Here is a 20,324-nt window from a genome sequence, read left to right as displayed (position 1 = left end):
AGGTGTCATCCGCAAGTTTTGAAATGTTACTCTCTATTCCAGTCTCATTATCTGAGATTCTCATTGCCTCAGAATTCCTTTGGAGAACAGCCAGAACGAAGAAAACCACAGCACAGGAACAGGCCCTTCGGCCCTCCAAGCCTATGCCAATCACACAAAGAACAAAGAACAACACAGCACAGGAAAGAGGCCCTTCGGCCCAACAAGCCCATGCTGCTATTTTGAATCATGGTGCCCTAACTCAGCTAAAAACAAAACCTTCTGTCCTTACTTAGTCTATGTCGCTCTATTTCCTCCCTATTTATGTATCCATCCACATGTCTGTTAAATATTGCTAATGTGCCTGCTTCTACCACCTCCTCTGGCAGCGCGTTCCAGGCACCCACCACTCTCTGAGTGAAAAACATCCCCCGTATACCTCCCTTAAACTTTCCCCCTGTCGGATTGAACCTGTGCCCCCTTATAATTGACATTTCCACCCTGGGGAAAAAGTCCCTGACTATCCACCCTGTCTATGTCTCCCATCATTTTGTAGAGCTCTATCAGTTTGCTCCTCAGTGTCCACCTTTCCAGTAAAAACAATCCTAGTTTATTCATCCTCTTCTCACAGCCATTGCCCTCCAGACCAGGCAACACCCTGGTGAACATTCTTTTGCACTCTCTCCAAAGTTTGGTAGGCAGTTGTGGTGACTCTGTGGTGGGACATCTTGGGAAGGTTTGAGCTTACACAGTGGGATACAAGTGTTAGGCAGAGCCCTTGGGACATTGATAGACAAGCTGTGTGCCTCGTTCCTGGAGAGGGCTCCATGGAAAGGGTTTCACACACCTGGTGAGAAACATCAAGAGAGGCACACAGCTGGGCAGTGATGCTGGGAATGTGGGAATGGGGAGCGGGTGGGGGGGCTGGTGGTGTGGAGGGGAGGGGGCTGCAAAATCAAAAGAGAAACAAGAATACATAGAATGAGGTGAGACGGAAGGAAACCTGATGACCCGTCATTCCTGTGCTGGCCTACAGTGGTTAGCACTGCTTCCTCACAGCCCCAGGGACCCGGGTTTGATCCTTGGCTTGGATCACTCTCTGTGCGCGGAGTCTGCGCATTCTCCCCATATCTGCATGGGTTTCCTCCAGATGCTCCAGTTTCCGCCCACAGTCTAAACGAAGCTCTGGTTAGGGTTATTGGCCATGCTAAATTCTCCATCAGTGTGCCCAAACAGGCGGCGGAGTGTGGTGACTCGGGGATTTTCACAGTAACTTCATCGCAGTGTTAATGTAAGCCTACTTATGACACAAATAAATAAACTTTTGAATGAGCCAGGGGTTTCCTTGCTCTTTCCCCATAATTCCTCATTTTCTTCCTGATCATCGCTTCTCTGCCTTTTGGCTGAGGTGAAGTGTGGTGTTGAGGAGCTGTGCTTGGCTGGTGTCATTGGCTTGCATTTCGGCTTCATTTGAAGCAATTTTGTGGGGTGTCATCTCGGCCTCTTGGCTGGGGTGCGGGTGGGGTCGGGCCTTGGTGGGGAGGGTGCGGTGCCTGCTCCGGTCGGCTTGGATCGTGTGGATTGGGCCCGGGACGGGGGTGGGGGTCCTGTCTTGTCGGCTTGGATCAGGGGTCTCTCAACTTGTTGGGACTCTGAATTGGACGTGATTGGATTGAATTGGAATAAAAACAAAAAAAAAAGTATTTATCCAAGGTTGAAATGGGGCAAGATAAACAAACTGACTTACCATAGCCACAGTTAACGCTATAATAGTGACGATTCCCACCGGTACAAGCACCAGTCCCAGGCTTGATCTTTCAGTGACCACATTAGGCGGTGGAAGGGCAGTGGCGTTGGTACCATTTGTCACCATGGTTACCGTTTGAAAAGCCATCTTGTCTGTGACATTGTCGTGCTCCGGTTGAGGTGTCAGGCTGAGGAAGGAGGCGGCCATGTTGGATGCGTTGTAGCTGACATCGACTAATAGCAGCGACATCCTCCGGGGTTGCTCTGGCCCGTCGCCTCTTTATGTGGCTCAGCCTGAAAGACACCAAACTCCCATCTCAACAGCATCATTCTGGCGAGGCCTCCAGCTAACCATCACACCACTCACTGCGATATCTGAAACACGATTAAAGGGAGGTCACCACTCACCGAGGCAAAGCAGACACTCAATAAGCAAGTCCATGGTCAGAAAGTCTTCCAGACCGACCACCCTCAGTCTTACCATCCAACACGCTCAAATCTCTTTTTTAGGATTAGGATTCTGCAATTGTACAGAACCTTAGCTTGGTCTCATTTACAATTCTGATCACCACACTGCCAGAAGGATGTGGAGGCTTTGGAGAGGGTACAGAAGAGATTTACCAGGGTGTTGCCTGGTCTGGAGGGTATTAGCTATGAGGAGAAGTTGGAGAAACTCAGCTTGTTCTCATTGGAATGATGGAGTTGAGGGGAGACCTGATAGATGTTTACAAGATTCTGAGTGGCAATGAACAGAGTGGATAGTCAGATGTTCTTTCCTAGGCTAGAAAAGTCAAGTACTAGGGCACATAGGTTTAATGTGCGTGGGGGAAAAGTTTAGAGGAGGTGTGTGAGGCAAGTTTTTTACACAGAGGGTGGTGAATGTCTGGAACTCGCTGCCCAGGGAGGTGTTGGGAGCAGGTACGATAGCGACATTTAAGGGGCATCTATACAGATACATGAATAGGATGGGAGTGGGAGGATACGGACTCTGTAAGGGTATGTGGTTTTAGTTTAGGCAGGCATCCTGATTGGCATAGGTTTGGCGGGCCGAAGGGCCTGTTTCTGTGCTGTACTGCTCTTTGTTCTTTGCTCTTTGCTTGTTGTTCTTCAAATGTGACTTGGTTCACTGTAAAAGTCCGTCTGTGGCCGCACCCCTCCATAGCTCTTATCTTCTCCAGCCATGCAGTCTTCCAAGGTATCTGTGCTCCTTGAATTTTCACCTCTTCAGTATCCCTGATTTTCATTGCTCCACTATTGGTGGCCTTGCCTCTGGCTGTCTGGACCCTAAGCACTGAGGTTGCCTCTCTAAACTTCTCCGTCTCTCTAACTCTCTGCCTCGAACCTAAAGCTCTGGAATTCCTTCTCTAATCCTTACTGCCTCTCCAAATCTTGATCCTCCTTTAAGTTGCTTCCTAAAACATTCGGACCTTGGCCATAATCATACAATCATACAGTACAAAAGGAGGCCATTCACCCCATCAAGTTTGCGCTGACCTCAATCCCACCCAGACCCTATCCCCATAACCCCATGCATTTACTCCAGCTAGTCCCCCTGACACTAAGGGGCAATTTATCATGGCCAATGCACCTAACCTGCACATCTTTCAACTGCGGGAGGAAACCGGAGATTGCCAGCACTGACTCCCCCACTATAAAGTAAAGTTAGTAATCACATTAACACTGTAATGAAGCTACTGTGAAAATCCCCTAGTTGCCACACTCCGGTGCCTGTTCAGGAACACCGAGGTGGAATTTAACATGGCCAATGCACCCTAACCAACACGTCTTTCGGATTGTGGGAGGAAATCAGAGTACCCAGAGGAAACCCAAGCAGACATGGGGAGAATGTGCAGACTCCACACAGACAGTGACCCGGGGACAGAATTGAACCCAGGTCCCTGGCACTGTGAGGCAGCAATGCTAACCACTGTGCCACCCCAATAGTACAAGTAGAGATCTGAAAACTGGCAACTCGGGGACTGAGACTTACTGGTTTTTGGCTCGGGCACTTTGGAGTGTGCTGGGTCAGATCTTGCTCGGACCTCTCGGTGCGTGGGAAACGACAGGCACACCACCACACTGATACGGTGACGAGCTGAATAAAGCTCTAAATTATTCCTGCCCTCCCCCACTGGGCCATCTGTCACTTGTTCTACCGTTTTGCTTTGGCTGAGCACTGTTCTTTGTTCTCCCATTAACACATTCTGATATTTTACCATTATTCATCTACCAGCATCTACTCCGGCCATTAACACTTCCTCCGCTGCCTTACACATCTCTGTTGCAACCTCTCTTAACTAGAACCAACCCCTGACCTTGTATACTGCTCCAGCTGCCCCGTCTCCACTCACGCAGTATAAAACCCATCACATTTCTCTCTCTCTTTACGTTCTGAAGAAGAGTCAGGTAGACTCGAAACATTCACTCTGTTTCTCACTCTGTAGAGGCTGTCAGACCTGCCGAGCTTTTCCAGCATTTTCTGTTTTTGCTTAAGTTATTTAATTCATCTAATAGTAATTAAAATTCATACACCGCACCTTAAAAAGTCTGCCTGGCTCTCAAACATGCCTGGCTTTCAAGTCGCTGGATTTTAGACACTGGTTGGAATTTTACTGGTACGCACCCCCCCCCCCCCCCCCCCCCCGATGCTCATAAGATCGCGCCTGAGGCAGCGGAGAATACCATTTTGCTTGCTTCACGGCCCCAATTAAATCAGGGCCACTGTGTCTGTATCTTTGAGCAGGAGGCTGTCAACTTCTGTTTTATAAGGTTTTTGTGAGCTACTGTGGAATGTTTTATTACGTTAATATGGATTGAGAGTTATTCTCCTTCGGGACAAGAAAAGTTCAGAGGAGCTTTGTAGAAACGTAGAAGATAGGAGCAGGAGGAGGTTATTCAGGCCTTCCAGCCTGCTGTACCATTCATCATGATAACGGCCGATCGTCCAACTCAACACCCTCATCCTGCTTTCTCCCCACATCTTTTGATCCCATTTGCCCCAAGTGCTATATCCAGCTGCCTCTAGAACATAGAACATTACAGCGCAGTACAGGCCCTTCGGACCTTGATGTTGCATTGATCAGTGGAGCCAATCTAATGACCCTCTAACCTAAACTATTCCAATATTATCCATATGCCTATCCAATGACCATTTGAATGCCATTAAAGTTGGCGAATTCACAACTGCTGTAGGCAGGGCATTCCACACCCTTACTACCCTCTGAGTAAAGAATCTACCTCTGACATCTGTCCTCTAATTACCACCCCTCAATTTAAAGCTATGTCCCCTCGTGTTAGCCATCACCATCCGAGGAAAAAGGCTCTCACTGTCCATCCTATCTAACCCTCTGATCATCTTGTATGCCTCAATTAGGTCACCTCTTAACCTCCTTCTTTCTAACGAAAACAACCTCAAGTCCCTCAGCCTTTCCTCATAAGACCTTCCCACCATACCAGGCAACATCCTGGTAAACCTCCCCTGCACCCTTTCCAATGCCTCCACATCTTTCTTATAATGCGGCAACCAGAACTGTACGCAATACTCCAAGTGCGGCCGCACTAGAGTTTTGTACAGAGTTGATGCCCAAACATTGAATACATTCAATGTTTTGGCATCAACTACTTCCTGTGGTAATGAATTCCACAGGCTCACCACTCTTTGGGTGAAGAAATGTCTCCTCATCTCTATCCTAAGTGATCTATCCTATATCCTCAGACTGTGACCCCTGGTTCTGGACTCCCCCACCATTGGGAACATCCTCCCTGTCTAGTCTTGTTAGAATTTTATAAGTCTCTGTGAGATCCCCCTCATTCGTCTGAACTGCATAGAAAACATTCCCTTTTGAAAGAGATTTACAAAATCTGGAAGGAATTACACAGGGAAGACAGGGAGAAACAGTGGCACAGTGGTTAGCATCGCTGCCTTACAGCGGCAGGGACCTGGGTTCGATTCCTGGCTTGGGTCACTGTCTGTGTGGAGTTTGCACATTCTCCCTGTGTCTGTGTGGGTTTCGTCCGGGTGCTCCGGTTTCCTCCCACAGTTTGAAGATGTGCGGGTTAAGGTGCATTGGCCATGCTAAATTGCTCTTTCATGTCAGGAGGACTAGCTAGGGTTATGGGGATAGGGCCTGGGTGGGATTGTGGTCAGTGCAGGCTCAATGGGCCAAATGGCCTCCTTCTGCACTGTAGGATTCTATGAAACCTGTTCTCATTGGCAGAAGAGTCGAGAACCAGAGGACACTAACATAAAATAAATGGCAAACAGACTCAGAGGGGACAGGAGGAAAAATTTTTTTTTGCACAGAGAGTGGTTAGGATCTGGAATCATAGAATCTTAAAATCCCTACAGAAGGCCATTCAGCCCATCAAGTCCACAATGATTCTCTAACAGAGCATCTTACGCAGATACATCCATCTGCCTTTACCCCATAACCCCACGCATTTAGCATGGCCAATCTAGCAAACCAGCATATCTTTGGAGTGTGGGAGGAAACCAGAACACCTGGAGGAAACCCACGCAGACTTTGGTTTTGATTTGATTTATTATTGTCACATCTATTAGCATACAATGAAAAGTATTGTTTCACAGGGAGAATAGAACAAAAGAACAGCCCAGCACAGGAAACAGGCCCTTCTGCCCTACAAGCCCACACCACCCATTTTAACTCTCACTGAGTGCCTTATTCAAGTCTTTCGTCGATCGTCGACGTTTTTGTCTACCTCTAGTGGAACTCCACAATAAAGGGGGTGCAAATTTAGGGAATTATATGTACGCCAGATTCAGGGAGATCCAATTCAGGGTCAATTTATTGACACCAATCAGCCTAAAAAGCACGTTTTTGGGGTGTGGGAGGAAATCGGAGCACCCGGAGAAAACCCACACAGACACGGGGAGAATGTGCAAACTCCACACACAGAGAGTGACCCGAGGCTAGAATTGAACCTGGGCCCCTGGCGCTGTGAGGCAGCAGTGCCATAACCACTGTGCCATATAGTCATACTATCGGACACAGCATCAGTACTGGAGATTGTACCAGAAATGGAGTGCTAAGTTACATACACGGGAAATCTCCCAGTGATGCCAGGAAGCACTGTCAAATTCTGTTTCAGAAAGTTGTGGATTTAAGTCCCAAATCTAAGCATCTAATGCAGTGAACACATCCAGCGCGGCGCAGAGACAGCACTGCACTGTCAGAATGTCAACATTCAGTTGGGACGTTTAGCCCTGCCAGCTATCTCAGTTCGATATAAAGATTCCAATAACACTATCTCAAAGAGGGCCAGTATTTATCCCTCAATCACTATCAGCAGAACAGATAATCTCTTTGTTATCATAGAACATAGAACCCTACAGTGCAGAAATAAGCCCTTTGGCCCATCGAGTCTGCCCCGACCACAAGACCACAATCCTACCCAGGCCCTATCCCTACACATCTGCCCGCTAACCTACACATCCCGGGACACTAAGGGGCAATTTTGTTAGCATGGCCAATCAACCTAACCCACACATCTTTGGACTGTGGGAGGAGCAAACCCACGCAGACACGAGGAGAATGTGCAAACTCCACACAGACAGTGACCCTAGCCGGGAATCGAACCCAGGACCCTGGAGCTGTGAAGCAGCAGTGCTAACCGCTGTGCTACCGTGCCGCCCACATTGCTGTTGATTTCATTTGATGGGATTTATTATTGTCACATATATTATAATTGTCCCTTCGAGCCTGCTCCGCCATTCATCATGATAATGGCTGATCGTACAACTCAACAGCCTAATCCTGCTTTCTCCCCATAACCTTTGATCCCATTCACCCCAAGTGCTATATCCAGCCACCTCTTGAATACATTCAATGTTTTGGCATCAACTACTTCCTGTGATAATGAATTCCACAGGCTCACCGCTCTCTGGGTGAAGAAATGTCTCCTCATCTGTATCCTAAATGTAATACAGAGAAAAGTATTATTACTTGTGTGCTTGTGGGACAGCACAGCGGTTAGCACTGCTGCCTCACAGCGCCAGGGACCCAGGTTCAATTCTTGGCTTGGGTCACTGTCTGTGCAGAGTCTGCACGTTCCCCCACCCCCTTGTTTGCATGGGTTTCCTCCGCGTGCTCCAGTTTCCTCCTACAGTCTGAAAGACATGCTGGTTAGATGCATTGACCCAAACAGGCGCCGAAGTGTTGGGACTAGGGGAAATTTCACAATAATTCCATTGCAGTGTTAATGCAAGCTTTACTTGTGACTAACAAATAAACTTTAACTATACAGACAAAGCATACTGTTCATAGAGAAGAAAAGGAGAGAGTGCAGAATGTAGTGTTAGAGTCGTAGCTTGGGGAGTAGAGAAGGATCAACTTAGTGCAAGGTAGGTCCATTCAAAAGCCTGACAGCAGCAGGGAAGAAGCTGACCTTGAGCCGATTGGTACGTGACCTCAGACTTTTGTATCTTTTTCCCAATAGAAGAAGACAGACGAGAGAATGTCTGGGGTGCATGATCATGGAATCGTATAGAGCAGAAGAGGCCCTTCAGCCCATTGAGTCTGCACCAACACATGAGAAACACCTGACCTCCCACTAATCCCATTTACCAGCACTTAGCCAAAAGCCTTGGGATCTTGCTGTGTAAAGATTGGCAGGCACATTTCCAGCATTACAACAGTGACCACATTTCAAAAAGAGAGAGTCCTCCAATGATTGTGAATCCTCTGAGATCGTCCTGAACAGTTAGTCAAAGGCACTATATTCAAAAGCAAAACTTGTTTTTTCTCTTCTGATTCGTCAGTTTTACTTTGACATATAGGAGCACCTGAATGTTGCTCCAGGAACTCGCACCAGAAAATGAAATCTCCAGGTCTGAAATCACATCGCTGTTGAGTTGGGACCTCCTTGAATCCTGTCTCTCACCTTGGTACACACACACCAAACATCACCACATACTGAGGTTCTACCTATCCCCAGTGTTGTGAAGTGTGGATCTGGCCACACTGCCGCAGAATGCTCCAAGCACCGTATCATCTGTCCCTCATGGAAAAAGTTGCTCAGGAAAACAGCTTTGATTACAAGAGGATCAAGCGGTGGTCTGCATGTAATGTCCCTGAGGGAAAAGGAGATGGTTCCCTGAACAGACTGGCAGAGTCACTTGGCAGAATGCTTCATCACCAGAACTTTCCATCAAGCACCAAGACCGAGCTTGGCTGCTGGTGAGAAGGGCACTCCCGGTCAGATCCTTCATGCAAGCCTGAAGTCTCCGCACCACCACACGCTGCTCTTAAAGCGACTGTGGGCGGGAGAGATGGTCACACACCTCCTCGTGGAATCTGCCTTTGCAGAAAGGTTTGAAGAGGGTTGAGGGGGTATTGTTGAGGTTCATCCCAGGCAGGTCCGTGACAAGGCCTCTGTGCTCTACAGGCTGTTTTATCATAGAATCTCCACAGCGCAGAAAGGGGCCATTCGGCCCACCGAGCCTGCACAGAGCACAATCCCACCCAGGCCCTATCCCTATAACCCCATGCATTTACCCCAGCTAGCCTCCCTGACACTAAGGGTCAATTTAGCGTGGCCAATCCCACACATCTTTGAATTGTGGGAGGAAACCCATGTAGACATGGGGAGAATGTGCAGTCTCGGCATAGACAGCGACCCAAGCTGGGAATCAAACCCGGATCCATGGCAGTGTAGACACCAGTGTTAATCACTGTGCCACCCAGGAACACACTCCAAGATAAACCTCAGCTGTTGCTGGAGGATCAGCAACTCGGTGAAAGATGTACTTCGGTTTCCCCGAGCCTTGTTGATCTCCCAGTGAGAAGAATTGTCCTTGACTGAGTGTTGGAAACTGCCACATTTGAAGGTTCGGAACTAGATGCTGAGGGACGCACTCAAGCTTGGGCCAACTGCCACCAAGATGCAATGGGGGAAGGCCACTGTACAAGACTTACAGTCAAAGTACACCGGAGGGCTAGTAACTGGGTAAAACCCCTCGGACTGTGTGCTTAATCCAAACTATATATAACCGTATTGAATCACCTCAGAGTGTGACATGACTGATGTATGTAGTTGTATTCACTGTAACAAAAATATTGAATGTAATGTTCTCATTACTGAACTAAAGCATCTCAGAGTTCACCTGGATCTCTGGAGAAAATGTAAATATCATGCACTTTTCGGTGATGATAATTTGAAATGTTTTGTCATGTTTCTTTAGTTTTACACAGATAAAGTATAAAAAGTCTCCTACCAAGGTCAAGGTTGGGGGTGGAGCAGGTGGAAAATAATTAAATTTTAAATTAAATTCATGTTGCAACTATACAAAACTCTGGTGCGGCCGCACTTGGAGTATTGCGTACAGTTTTGGTCACCGGGTTATAAGAAAGATGTGGAGGCATTGGAAAGGGTGCAGAGGAGGTTTACCAGGATGTTGCCTGGTATGGTGGGAAGGTCTTATGAGGAAAGGCTGAGGGACTTGAGGTTATTTTCGCTAGAGAGAAGAAGGTTAAGAGGTGACCTAATTGAGGCATACAAGATCATCAGAGGGTTAGATAGGGTGGACAGAGAGAGCCTTTTACCTCGGATGGTGATGGCTAACACGAGGGGACATAGCTTTAAATTAAGGGGTGGTATTTGTAGGATGGATGTCAGAGGTAGGTTCTTTACTCAGAGGGTAGTAAGGGCATGGAAGGCCCTGCCTGCAGCAGTTGTGGACTTGCCAACTTTAAGGGCGTTCAAATGGTCAGTGGATAGGCATATGGATAACATTGGAATAGTTTAGGTTAGAGGGTCATTAGATTGGTTCCACTGGTCAGCACAACATTGAGGGCTGAAGGGCCTGTACTGCGCTGGAATGTTCTATGTTCTAAATTTGGGAGTGACATAAACTCGGCAATGCTTGTTAACGACCCTTTGAAGAGCACGTCTGTCATTATAACATCATAACGTTCACGGAATTGGGAGAAGCACTGGAAAATGGGATCAGTGGGCCTTTAGTGGCAGTTACTGTCAGTCCAGACCCAATGGCCCAAAGGGACTTTCTGCATTGTATGTATGACTCTCTCGGTGAGGTTTTCCAGCGACCCGCCCCGCCAACCAGAACATCCCATCCGAGGTCAACAGGCCTCTCCATGGTCCATCCCCGGCTGCTCTGCTTCCCATGGTGGGCGGGATGGGAAAATCCGCCCCCTGTCTGTATGAACAGGCAGCACAATCACTTACTCACGGGAATCGCTTCAAAAGTGATGCACCATTATTGTCATCATAGGAACCTACAGTGCAGGAGAAGGCCACTTGACCCATCGGGTCTGCACTGACAACACTCCCTAGCCCCACAAGCCCACATATTTACCCTGCTAAACCCCCTGACACTAACGGGCAATTTGGGGCATGGCCAATTAATCTGACGCACACATCTTTGGAGTGTGCGAGGGAACCGGAGCACCCAGGGGAAACCCACACAGACACGGGGAGAATGTGCAAACTCCACAAAGACAGTGGCGCAAGCCGCGAATTGAACCCGAGTCCCTGGCACTGTGAGGCAGCAGCGCTAACCACTGTGCCACCATGCTGCCCATTTAACTGCCACATTTCCTGCATTTCCACAGTGACTGTGTTTTAAAATGACTGTAAAGCACCTTCGGTCATCCTGAAATCATGGAAGGCGCTATATAAATGCAAGGTTTTATTTGTCTTTTGAAGTGCCACCATTGTACATCTGATCACACCTTTAACACATACTTTGGGGGCCCCCTTTAGCTCAGTTGGTTGGACAGCTGGTTAGTGATTTAGAGCAATACTAACAGCGCAGGTTCAATTCCTACATCAGATGAGTACATTTATGAAGGTGTGACCTTCTCAAACTCACCCCCTTGCCTGAGATGCGGTGATCCTCAGGTTAAATCACCACTAGGCAGCTCTCCCCCTCAAAGGGAGCCTATTGTCATCTAGGACTATGGTGGCTTGACCTCACCTTGACCAAGGGAGGGTGTGAATATTACAATCACGTGCAGATGAGGGCTTGTGTGGGTCAATATTGGCTGTAGACTTGACACAGTGAGCTTTCTACACATTTACACAATAGATCTGGATATAGAGCACAAAATCTCATTCCTGATGTGTGTGAGGTTAGGGAAAGAGAAAAGCATTTAAACATCTATGGTGAGGTTTTTCAATTCGTTTTCTGCACCCAATCCAAGAAGTCACTCTGTTATTCTGGTGCAAGTTCCCAAATCCTGGAATCATAGAAATTTACAGCTTGGGAGGAGTCCATTCGGCCCATCATTTCTGTGCTGACCAACAAGGGGCCAACCACCTTAATCCCACAATCCAGTCCTTGGCCTGTAGCCTTACAGGTTTCTGCCGTTCAATGTCTATCCAAGTAGCCTCTATCATGGAGGCTTCTGCCTTGACCACCCTTTCAGGCACTGAGTCTCAGATCCCCACTCCGCCACTGGGTGAGAACATTTCCCCCCTAATCCTGTTTTACATTGAATCTAAACCCCAAATCCTGAGGCGGCTCCACCTCTCACCCACTTTGGCAGATTCTAGGGAGTCTCTCCAAACGACTCAAAGTGGAGGAATGTGGGAAAATGGACCAAAATCAACCATAGTTCATCCAGTGGGGGAAATCCCAGCCTGAATGTTAGTGGGCTAAGTGACCATGAGGGGATCATGATTGTGCCCAATCAAGTCTAAACCTGACACCCCACTTATCAGTGACTGATCGCTTATAGAAACTAGAAGCGGGAAGTGGCCATTCGGGCCTTCGAGTCTGCTCCGCCATTCATTTTGATCATGGCTGATCATCAAATTCAATATCCCGATCCCCACTTCCCCCCATATCCCTTGATCCCTTTAGCCCCAAGAGCTAAATCTAATTTCTTCTTGAAATCTCACAACATTTTGCCCTCAACTACTTTTAGTGGGAGTGAATTTCACACATTTGCCACTCTCTGGGTGAAGAAGTTTCTCCTTGCCTCAGTTCTAAAATACTTACCACCAACTATGACCCCCTATTTATCACCCCCACTTGTCACTTACGGGCAGCAGAGTGGCACAAGTGGTTAGCACTGCTGTCCCACAGCGCCAGTGACCTGGATTCAATTCCAGTCTCGGGTCACTGTCTGTGTGGGGTTTGCACATTCTCCCCATGTCTACGTGGGTTTCCTTTGGGTGCTCTGGTTTCCTCCCACAGTCCAAACATGTGCAGGTTAGGTGGATAATGTTTTTATTCATCCGTGGGATTTAGGCATTGCTGGGTGGGCCAGCATTTATTGCCCATCCCTAATTGCCCCTGAGAAGGTGGGGGTGAGCTGCCTTCTTGAATCACTGCAGTCCACGTGCTGTGGATTGACCCACAATGCCGTTAGGGAGGGAATTCCAGGATTTTGACCCACCCACTGCGAAGGAACGGTGATATATTTCCAAGTTAGGATGGTGAGTGGCTTGGAGGGGCTATGGTAAAAATTGGTCCTTAGTGTACAAAGATGTATAGGTTAATGGATTAGCATAGTGTGGGGTTATGGGGTAAGATACTCTTTCAGAAGGTGGGTGCAGACTCGATGGGACAAATGGCCTTCTTCTGCACTGTAGGGATTCTATGAATAGAGAGTAGTGACTGATTTCACCTGGCTGTCTCCCACTCCTCTCTCTGGGCTGTGGAGAGGCTATCCTGTGGGCGGCACGGCGGCACAGTGGTTAGCACTGCTGCCTCAAAGCACCAGAGACCCGGGTTCAATTCCCGGCTTGGGTCACTGCCTGTGTGGAGTTTGCACATTCTCCCCGTGTCTGTGTGGATTTCCTCCGGGGGCTCTGGTTTACTCCCGCAGTCCAAAGATGTGCGGGTTAGGTTGGTTGGCCATGCTAAATTGACCCAATTGTCAGGGGATTAAATATGTGGGGTTACGGGAATATAGCCTGGGAGGCATTGTGGTCGGTGCAGACTCAATGGGCCGAATGGCCTCCTTCCGCACTGTAGGGATTCTATTCTATGATCACTGTCCTGGACCAGGACAAGACCATCCAGCCCTGTATCCTGTATGCCCAGGAGAGCAGACAGATGGTCAGATTTATAGCAGAGGCCCCTGTTGACAAACTCTCTCTGCCGTTGGGATATTCGGACGCCCACCATAGTGCCGAAGTGGATAGTTAAGATCCGGACAAGCTGTGCTATTGATACTGGGATAGATATTCATTTGTTTTGCATCTCAAATATGTGCGACAGCTGTGAAAAGAAATGGTTCGCAGCTCCCATGCGAATCCCAGAGGGCCGTTCACTCGCTTCAGATTAAGGGGCGCAAAAGGGAGGTCAGATGGAAATGTTTACATCCATAGAGTTGTGGAATTCCAAATGGACTTGAGAAATGGGCTGAAGCCACAATTAGATGGATTTCTGGAGAGAGGAAAAAAAAAAGATCGAGGGGCATGGGGCACAGGTGGGGGATGATCGCCCGGAAGGGACCAGCGCTTCATTTCCTTTCCCTTCTTGTTCCTTTCCGGTCGGATTTTCCGGCCATTTCTGGCAGTGGGCTCTTCCAGTCCCGCCGACAGGTGCTTCCGGTCCTGCTGACGGGCTCCCGAGGGTGGGAACAAAGGGAAATCCCATTGACAGCGGCAGGACTGGAAAATTCCGTCGCTGGCCAACAGCCGGTTGCCTCCATGGCCACAAAACATTCCGGTGGGGGGGGTTTGGGGGAGAATGGAGAATCCCACCCCTGCAGCAGGGCTGTGCAATAAGAGGCAAGGGGCATAGCTGGATGAATCAGGTCTATCTTTCAAAGAGCTAGTCCATGCAAGATGGGCCAAATGGCCTGCTTTTGCCCTGTGGAATTCCGCAATTTCCTCAAGTATTTTCCTTTTGAGCACCTGCCATCCTTTTTGGGGTTTATTTATTAGTCACAAGTAGGCTTGCATTAACACTGCAATGAAGTTACTATGAAAATCCCCTAGTCGCCACACTCCGCCGCCTGTTTGGATGCACCGAGTTTAGCGTGGCCAATGGCAATGTCTTTGAGAGGAAACCGGAGCACCCGGAGGAAACCCACGCAGACACGGTGAGAATGTGCAGACTCCACACAAACAGTGACCCATTCTCATTTCATCCCTGCTCCCTATGCCTCCTCAAAGATGTGTGTGTGTGTGTGTGTGTGTGTGTGTGTGTGTGGTGGGGGGGGGGGGGATGTGGGGGTGGGCGGGGGGGGTTGTGTTGGGCAGTGGGGAAGGGGGGAGGAAGCTGCGTCACCCAAAGCTCTGAGTGCAGCTAAAGCCCGGCAATGAAACCCTAAACATGTGAGAAAATCCTACTGATCTGACTGCCTAACCCCAGCTGCTGCCTGTTCAACAACTGCACTCCATCAACAGGCTCACACTGTTTCACTTTTTGTCACTGCTGCGTGTGTGTGATTTTTTTTTTAAATTCCCTCCCTGTTTGGGGAAAACACTTGCAGCGGCAGTGGTAACTGTCACTCAGCCAAAGAAACCACATTAACCCCTTGTGGATCCACTCACCGGAGGGCCATGGCAAATCATCCGGCTACATCAGTAACGTAGAAACATGGGAGATCGGAACAGCAGCAGGCCATTCGGCCCTTCGAGCCTGCTCCGCCATTCATCGCGATCATAGCTGATCGCCCAACTCAATAGTCTAATCCTGCTTTCACTAACGAGGGGGCGGCACGGTCGCACTGCTGCTTTACAGCGCCGATTCCCACTTCGGTCGCTGTCTGTATGGAGTTTGCACATCCTCCCCGTGTCTGCGTGGGTTTCCTTCCACAGAAAGACGTGCTGGTTAGATGCATTGGCCCGAATAGGCTCCAGAATGTGGCGACTCGGTGAATTTCATTGCAGTGTTAATGTAAAGCCTTGCTCGTGACTAATTACTTTTACCTAATTTTTCTCCCCATAACCTTTGATCGCACTCGCCCCAAGATGTCCGTCTGCCTCTTGAATACATTCAATGTTCGGTCAACTACTTCCTGCGGTAATGAATTCCATTGGCTCACCACTGTTAGGGGGGAAGAAATATCTCCTCATCTCTATCCTAAATGGTCTGCCCTGAATCCTCAGACTGGGTCAGGTTAAGGAGCTTGAGATACAGGGCATTGAGATGTGGCACCAAAGCAACTATTTAAGAATTAAGATACAGCCCAGGACATTATCTGATTTAATGGGCGGGGAGTTTACGCCCTCACTCATCCCAAAACCATAAAATCCCACCCGAGGTTAACAGACCTTCCCAGGTTCCGCCCCCCTCTCCCACTCCAATTCTCACAGCGGGCGGTGGCCCAGTTAAATTCCGGCCAATGGGTCTGGGCAGAGCAGATTGGGTGCAACGTTCCCATTGGTGGGAAGATCAAGGAGGGGCATTGATTTAAGGTAACTGGTAAAAGAAGCGATGGCAACACCAGGAAGACCCTTTTCACACCCGCGAGCGGTTAGGGTCGGGAATGCCCTGCCCGAGAGCATGGTGGGAGGCAGGTTCAATCGAGGCATTCAAGAGGGAAGTGGATCCATCATCGGAAAAGGAAGACTGTGCAGGGTTACGGGAATGCAGCAGGAGGTGAGTTACTCCTTCAGGGAGCCAGCCACCGACCTGAGGGCCCACTGGACTCTTTCTGTGCAGTAACTATTTTTTTTGTTCATTTGCCGGACATGGGTGTCACTGGCTAGGTCAGCATGTATTACCCATCCCTATTTGCCCCTTGAGGAGGTGGTGGCGAACTGCCCTCTTGATACAGCTGAGTGTCTTGCTGGACCATTTCAGAGGGCAGTTGAGAGTCAGCCGCATTGCTGTGGCTCTGGAGTCACATTTCGGCCAGGCCAGGTAAGGACGGCAGATTTCCTTCCCTAAAGGACATTAGTGAACCAGATGGGACTTTCCAACAATCGACAATGGTTTCATGGTCATCAGTAGATTCTTAATTCCAGATTTTTAAAAAATTCAGATTCCACCATTTGCCCTGGCGGGATTCAAACCCAGGTCCCCCAGAAAATTAGCTGAGTTTCCGAATTAATAGTCTAGCAATAATACCACTCGGCCACAGTCTCCTCTACGATTGTAATGGTGGTTCATACAGGCAGGGTCGGCACGGTAGCACAGTGGTTAGCACTGCTGCTTCACAGCTCCATGGTCCTGGGTTCGATTCCTGGCTCGGGTCACAGTCTGTGTGGAGTTTGTGCATTCTCCTCGTGTCTGCGTGGGTTTTCCCCAGGTGCACCGGTTTCCTCCCACAGTCCAAAGACATGTGGGTTAGGTTGATTGGCCATGCTAAGAAATTGTCCCTTAGTGTCCAGGGATGTGTGGATTAGTGGGTAAAATATATGGGGGTAGGGCCTGGGTGGGATTGTGTTCGGTGCAGACTCGATGGACCGAAGGGCCTCTTTCTGCACTGTAGGGTTCTATGATTCTATACTGGCCTACAGATGCTTGCATTCATATAGCACTTCTAGCTAAAGTTGCTTTGTGTTATCAATGGGCTGAATGGCCTCTGCGTACATGAGGTTTCACTGATTTCTTTGATTCTCAACAGCATTCCACATTAAATTTCATACTGAGTCACAGGAGGTATGAGAATGAGCCCAGGGGAAGAGATCTGGATATTAGCAAAGGTGTTGTTATGCTTAATTCCAATCCAACAAAACCTTCTTGAAAGTGCAACTGCCTGGCTATCAAATCAAGACAGAATGGACTCAGTTGTGGAATCTACCTGGAGTCAAGTAGATCAGTAACACTCAGCTGTAAGGAATATAAACAAGCTGTTTGGGACAAATATCCACCTGGAACTATAACCCAGTGAGGCAGCACTTTCAACAAGAGGAGAGTGTTGTAGGAAAGACCTCTGTGTTTCGGTGACTGGACGTGTGACACTGAGGAGGCTGGAGCAGCAGAGACACCAGGATTAATCTCTGTCTCATTGGGAAACTTCTCCCCAAATCCGGATTCATGCTTAGGTCTCAAATTTCTCATGCAAAAAAAAATCAGCCTGGCTCCTTGTTCTAGACATCACCACTGACCTTTACTGGAAAGTATATGTGAGTGAGTGTGAGAGTGAGTGAGAGAGGGAGTGAGTGTGTGTGTACTGATGTCTATGTGACATGGTGGCACAGTGGTTAGCACTGCTGCCCCAAGGACCCAGGTTCGATTCTCAACTTGGGTCACTGCCTGTGTGAAGTCTGCACATTCTCCAAGTATCTGCGTGGGTTTCCTCCGGGTGCTCCGGTTTCCTCCCACAGTCCAAAAGACATGCTGGTTCGGTGCATTGGCCATGCTAAATTCTCCCTCAGTGTACCCGAACAGGTACCAAGATGTGGCAACTAGGGGATTTTCACAGTAACTTGACTGTTAATGTAAACCTACTTGTGATACTAATAAATAAACTTAAAACTTTAAGCATCATTTTGTATGTACTGATGCATATGTATCCGATATGTGTGCATTGTGTGTTTACTAATGTCTATGCGTGTGCTGTGTTTTGTGTGTATGTTGTTGTATGTGTAAGACATGTGCATTGTGTGTGCACTGATTTATGGGTGTGTGTTCTGTGGGTTGTGTGTGTACTAACACCATGAGACACAGGAGCAGAAATAGGCCATTCATCCCATCGAGTCTGCTCCACCATTCAAAAAGATCATATCTGATATAATAATCATCAACTCCACTTTCCCACCTTATCCCCATAACCCTTGACCGCCCCCCTCACTGATTAAAAATTTATCAATCTCAGCCGTGAATATATCTAACAACCCAATCTCTACAGTAAAGAATTCCACAGGTTCACCAGCCTCCTTGTCTGTGTTTTAGATCTCACCTGTCCTCTGGTCCGAGACTCTCCCACAAGGGGAAACAACCTTTCAGCCTCTACTCTATCAAGGCCCCTCAGAATCCTATATGTCTCAATAAGGTCACCTCTCATTCCTCTAAATTCCAAATAGTGCAGGCCCAAACTACTCAACCTCTCCTCATAAGAAAATCCCTCCATACCCACGATCAACCAAGTGAACCTTTCCGATACAGCTTCCAATGTCAGTTTTTCTCTCCTTAGGTAAGGGGACCAAACGTGTGGTCTAACTAACACTTGAATAGTTATAGCAAGACTTTCCTACTTTTATACTCTATTCCCTTGAAATAAAGGACAACATTCCATTTGCCTTTTCTATTACCTGCTGAACCTGTATGCTAGCTTTTTGTGATTTTTGCATAAGGATTCCCAAATCCCTCCAAGCTGCAGCTTTCTGCAGTCTTTCTCCATTTAAATAATACTCAGTTCCTTTATTCTTCCTACCAAAGTACTTTATTCCACATTTTCCTACATCATTTCCACCTGCCAAGTTTTTGCCCACTCACTTAACCTGTCCATATCCTCCATAGATTCTTTGGGTGAGATTTTTCCATCCTGCCCACAATGGGAATCGTAGTAGGACAGCAGGTGGGATTTTCTGGCCACAAAATCCCGCCCTTTGTATCATCCTCACCACTTGCCTTCCCACCAATTCTGTGTCACCCGCAAATTTGGCAATAGTACACTCACTTTCCTTGTCCAAATCATTCGTATATATTGTAAATAACTGTGGCGCCAGTACTGATCCTAGCTAGTTACAGATTGCCATCCTGAAATATACCTCTCTTTTCCCAACTTTGTCTGCTATAAGTTACTCAAACCTCCACCCATGTGAATAAACTACCCCCAACGTCACGTCTTTTACCTTATTAGGTAACTGTGCAGTACCTTATTGCATGCTTTTTGGAAATCTAAGCATCTACTGGTTCCCCTTTATCTAAAACGCTCATTACCCCATCAAAGAATTCTAATAACTTTTTCAGGTGTGATTTCCCCTTCATGAACCATTGCTTAATAATACTTTCTAAATGCTTTATTACATTGTTTATAATGGACTCCAGCATTTCTAGTGGATGTTGAGCTAATTGCTCTATAGTTACCTGTTTTTTTGTCTCCCTCCCTTTTTGAATAAGGGTGCTACATTGACAGTTTTCCAATCCTCTGGGACTTTTCCAGAATTTAATGAATTTTCAAAGATTACCGCCAGTATATCCATTATAGTTATTGTATTAATTTCCTTGGCCGTTTCTGCTTCTGGATTATTTAGTATTTTTGGAATGTGTGCCTTCTATTGTGGAGACTGACGCAAATAATTTAATTAACTCCTCCGCCATTTCCTGGTTCCCCGTTATTATTTCCCCAGTCCCATTCTCTAAGGGGCCAGTGTTCACTTTAACCTCAAACTTCCTTTTTATATTCTTAAAGAGACTCTTACTGACCATTTTTATATTACTTGCTAGTTTATCCTCATAGTTTACCTTCTCCCTCTTTATTATATCTTTGGTCATTAATTGTTGATTTTAAAATGTTCCCAATCCTCTGGTTTACCACTGATCTTTGGCACTGATGAGTGTGTTGTGTGTGTACACAAATAAATAAATAGATAAAAGTAATAGAAGGATCTGTTGGTTGGATGAGATGAAGTAAGGTGGGCGGAAGATTGTGCAGAGCATGAATTTGTTGGGCTGAATGGCCTGTTGCTGAATTGTGAAATCGCTATGTAACTATTGAACTTTTACCTCTACACTGAGATTTTATTCCTGTGTGGGCATATATGGA

General features: G+C 47.5%; 1 protein-coding gene across 1 annotated transcript in view; it reads right to left on the bottom strand.

Annotated features, from left to right (window-relative positions):
- The window catches only part of LOC145341323 (uncharacterized protein C3orf18-like), a 72,291-nt gene that overhangs the window by 13,617 nt on the left and 38,350 nt on the right, over positions 1 to 20,324 (bottom strand). Inside the window, exon 2 of the mRNA XM_080186236.1 lies at positions 1,727 to 2,100. Within this exon, the coding sequence (XP_080042362.1) occupies positions 1,727 to 1,975 (249 nt within the window). The 5' untranslated portion in view covers positions 1,976 to 2,100. The remainder of the gene's footprint in view (positions 1 to 1,726; positions 2,101 to 20,324) is intronic.

This window comes from Carcharhinus amblyrhynchos, chromosome 3 (genome assembly GCF_965287045.1).
Source record: "Carcharhinus amblyrhynchos chromosome 3, sCarAmb.v2.hapA, whole genome shotgun sequence".
NCBI lineage: Eukaryota > Metazoa > Chordata > Chondrichthyes > Carcharhiniformes > Carcharhinidae > Carcharhinus > Carcharhinus amblyrhynchos.
The sequence above is the reverse complement of the archived record's forward strand: the minus strand, read 5'-3'. Positions and strand labels throughout refer to the sequence as shown.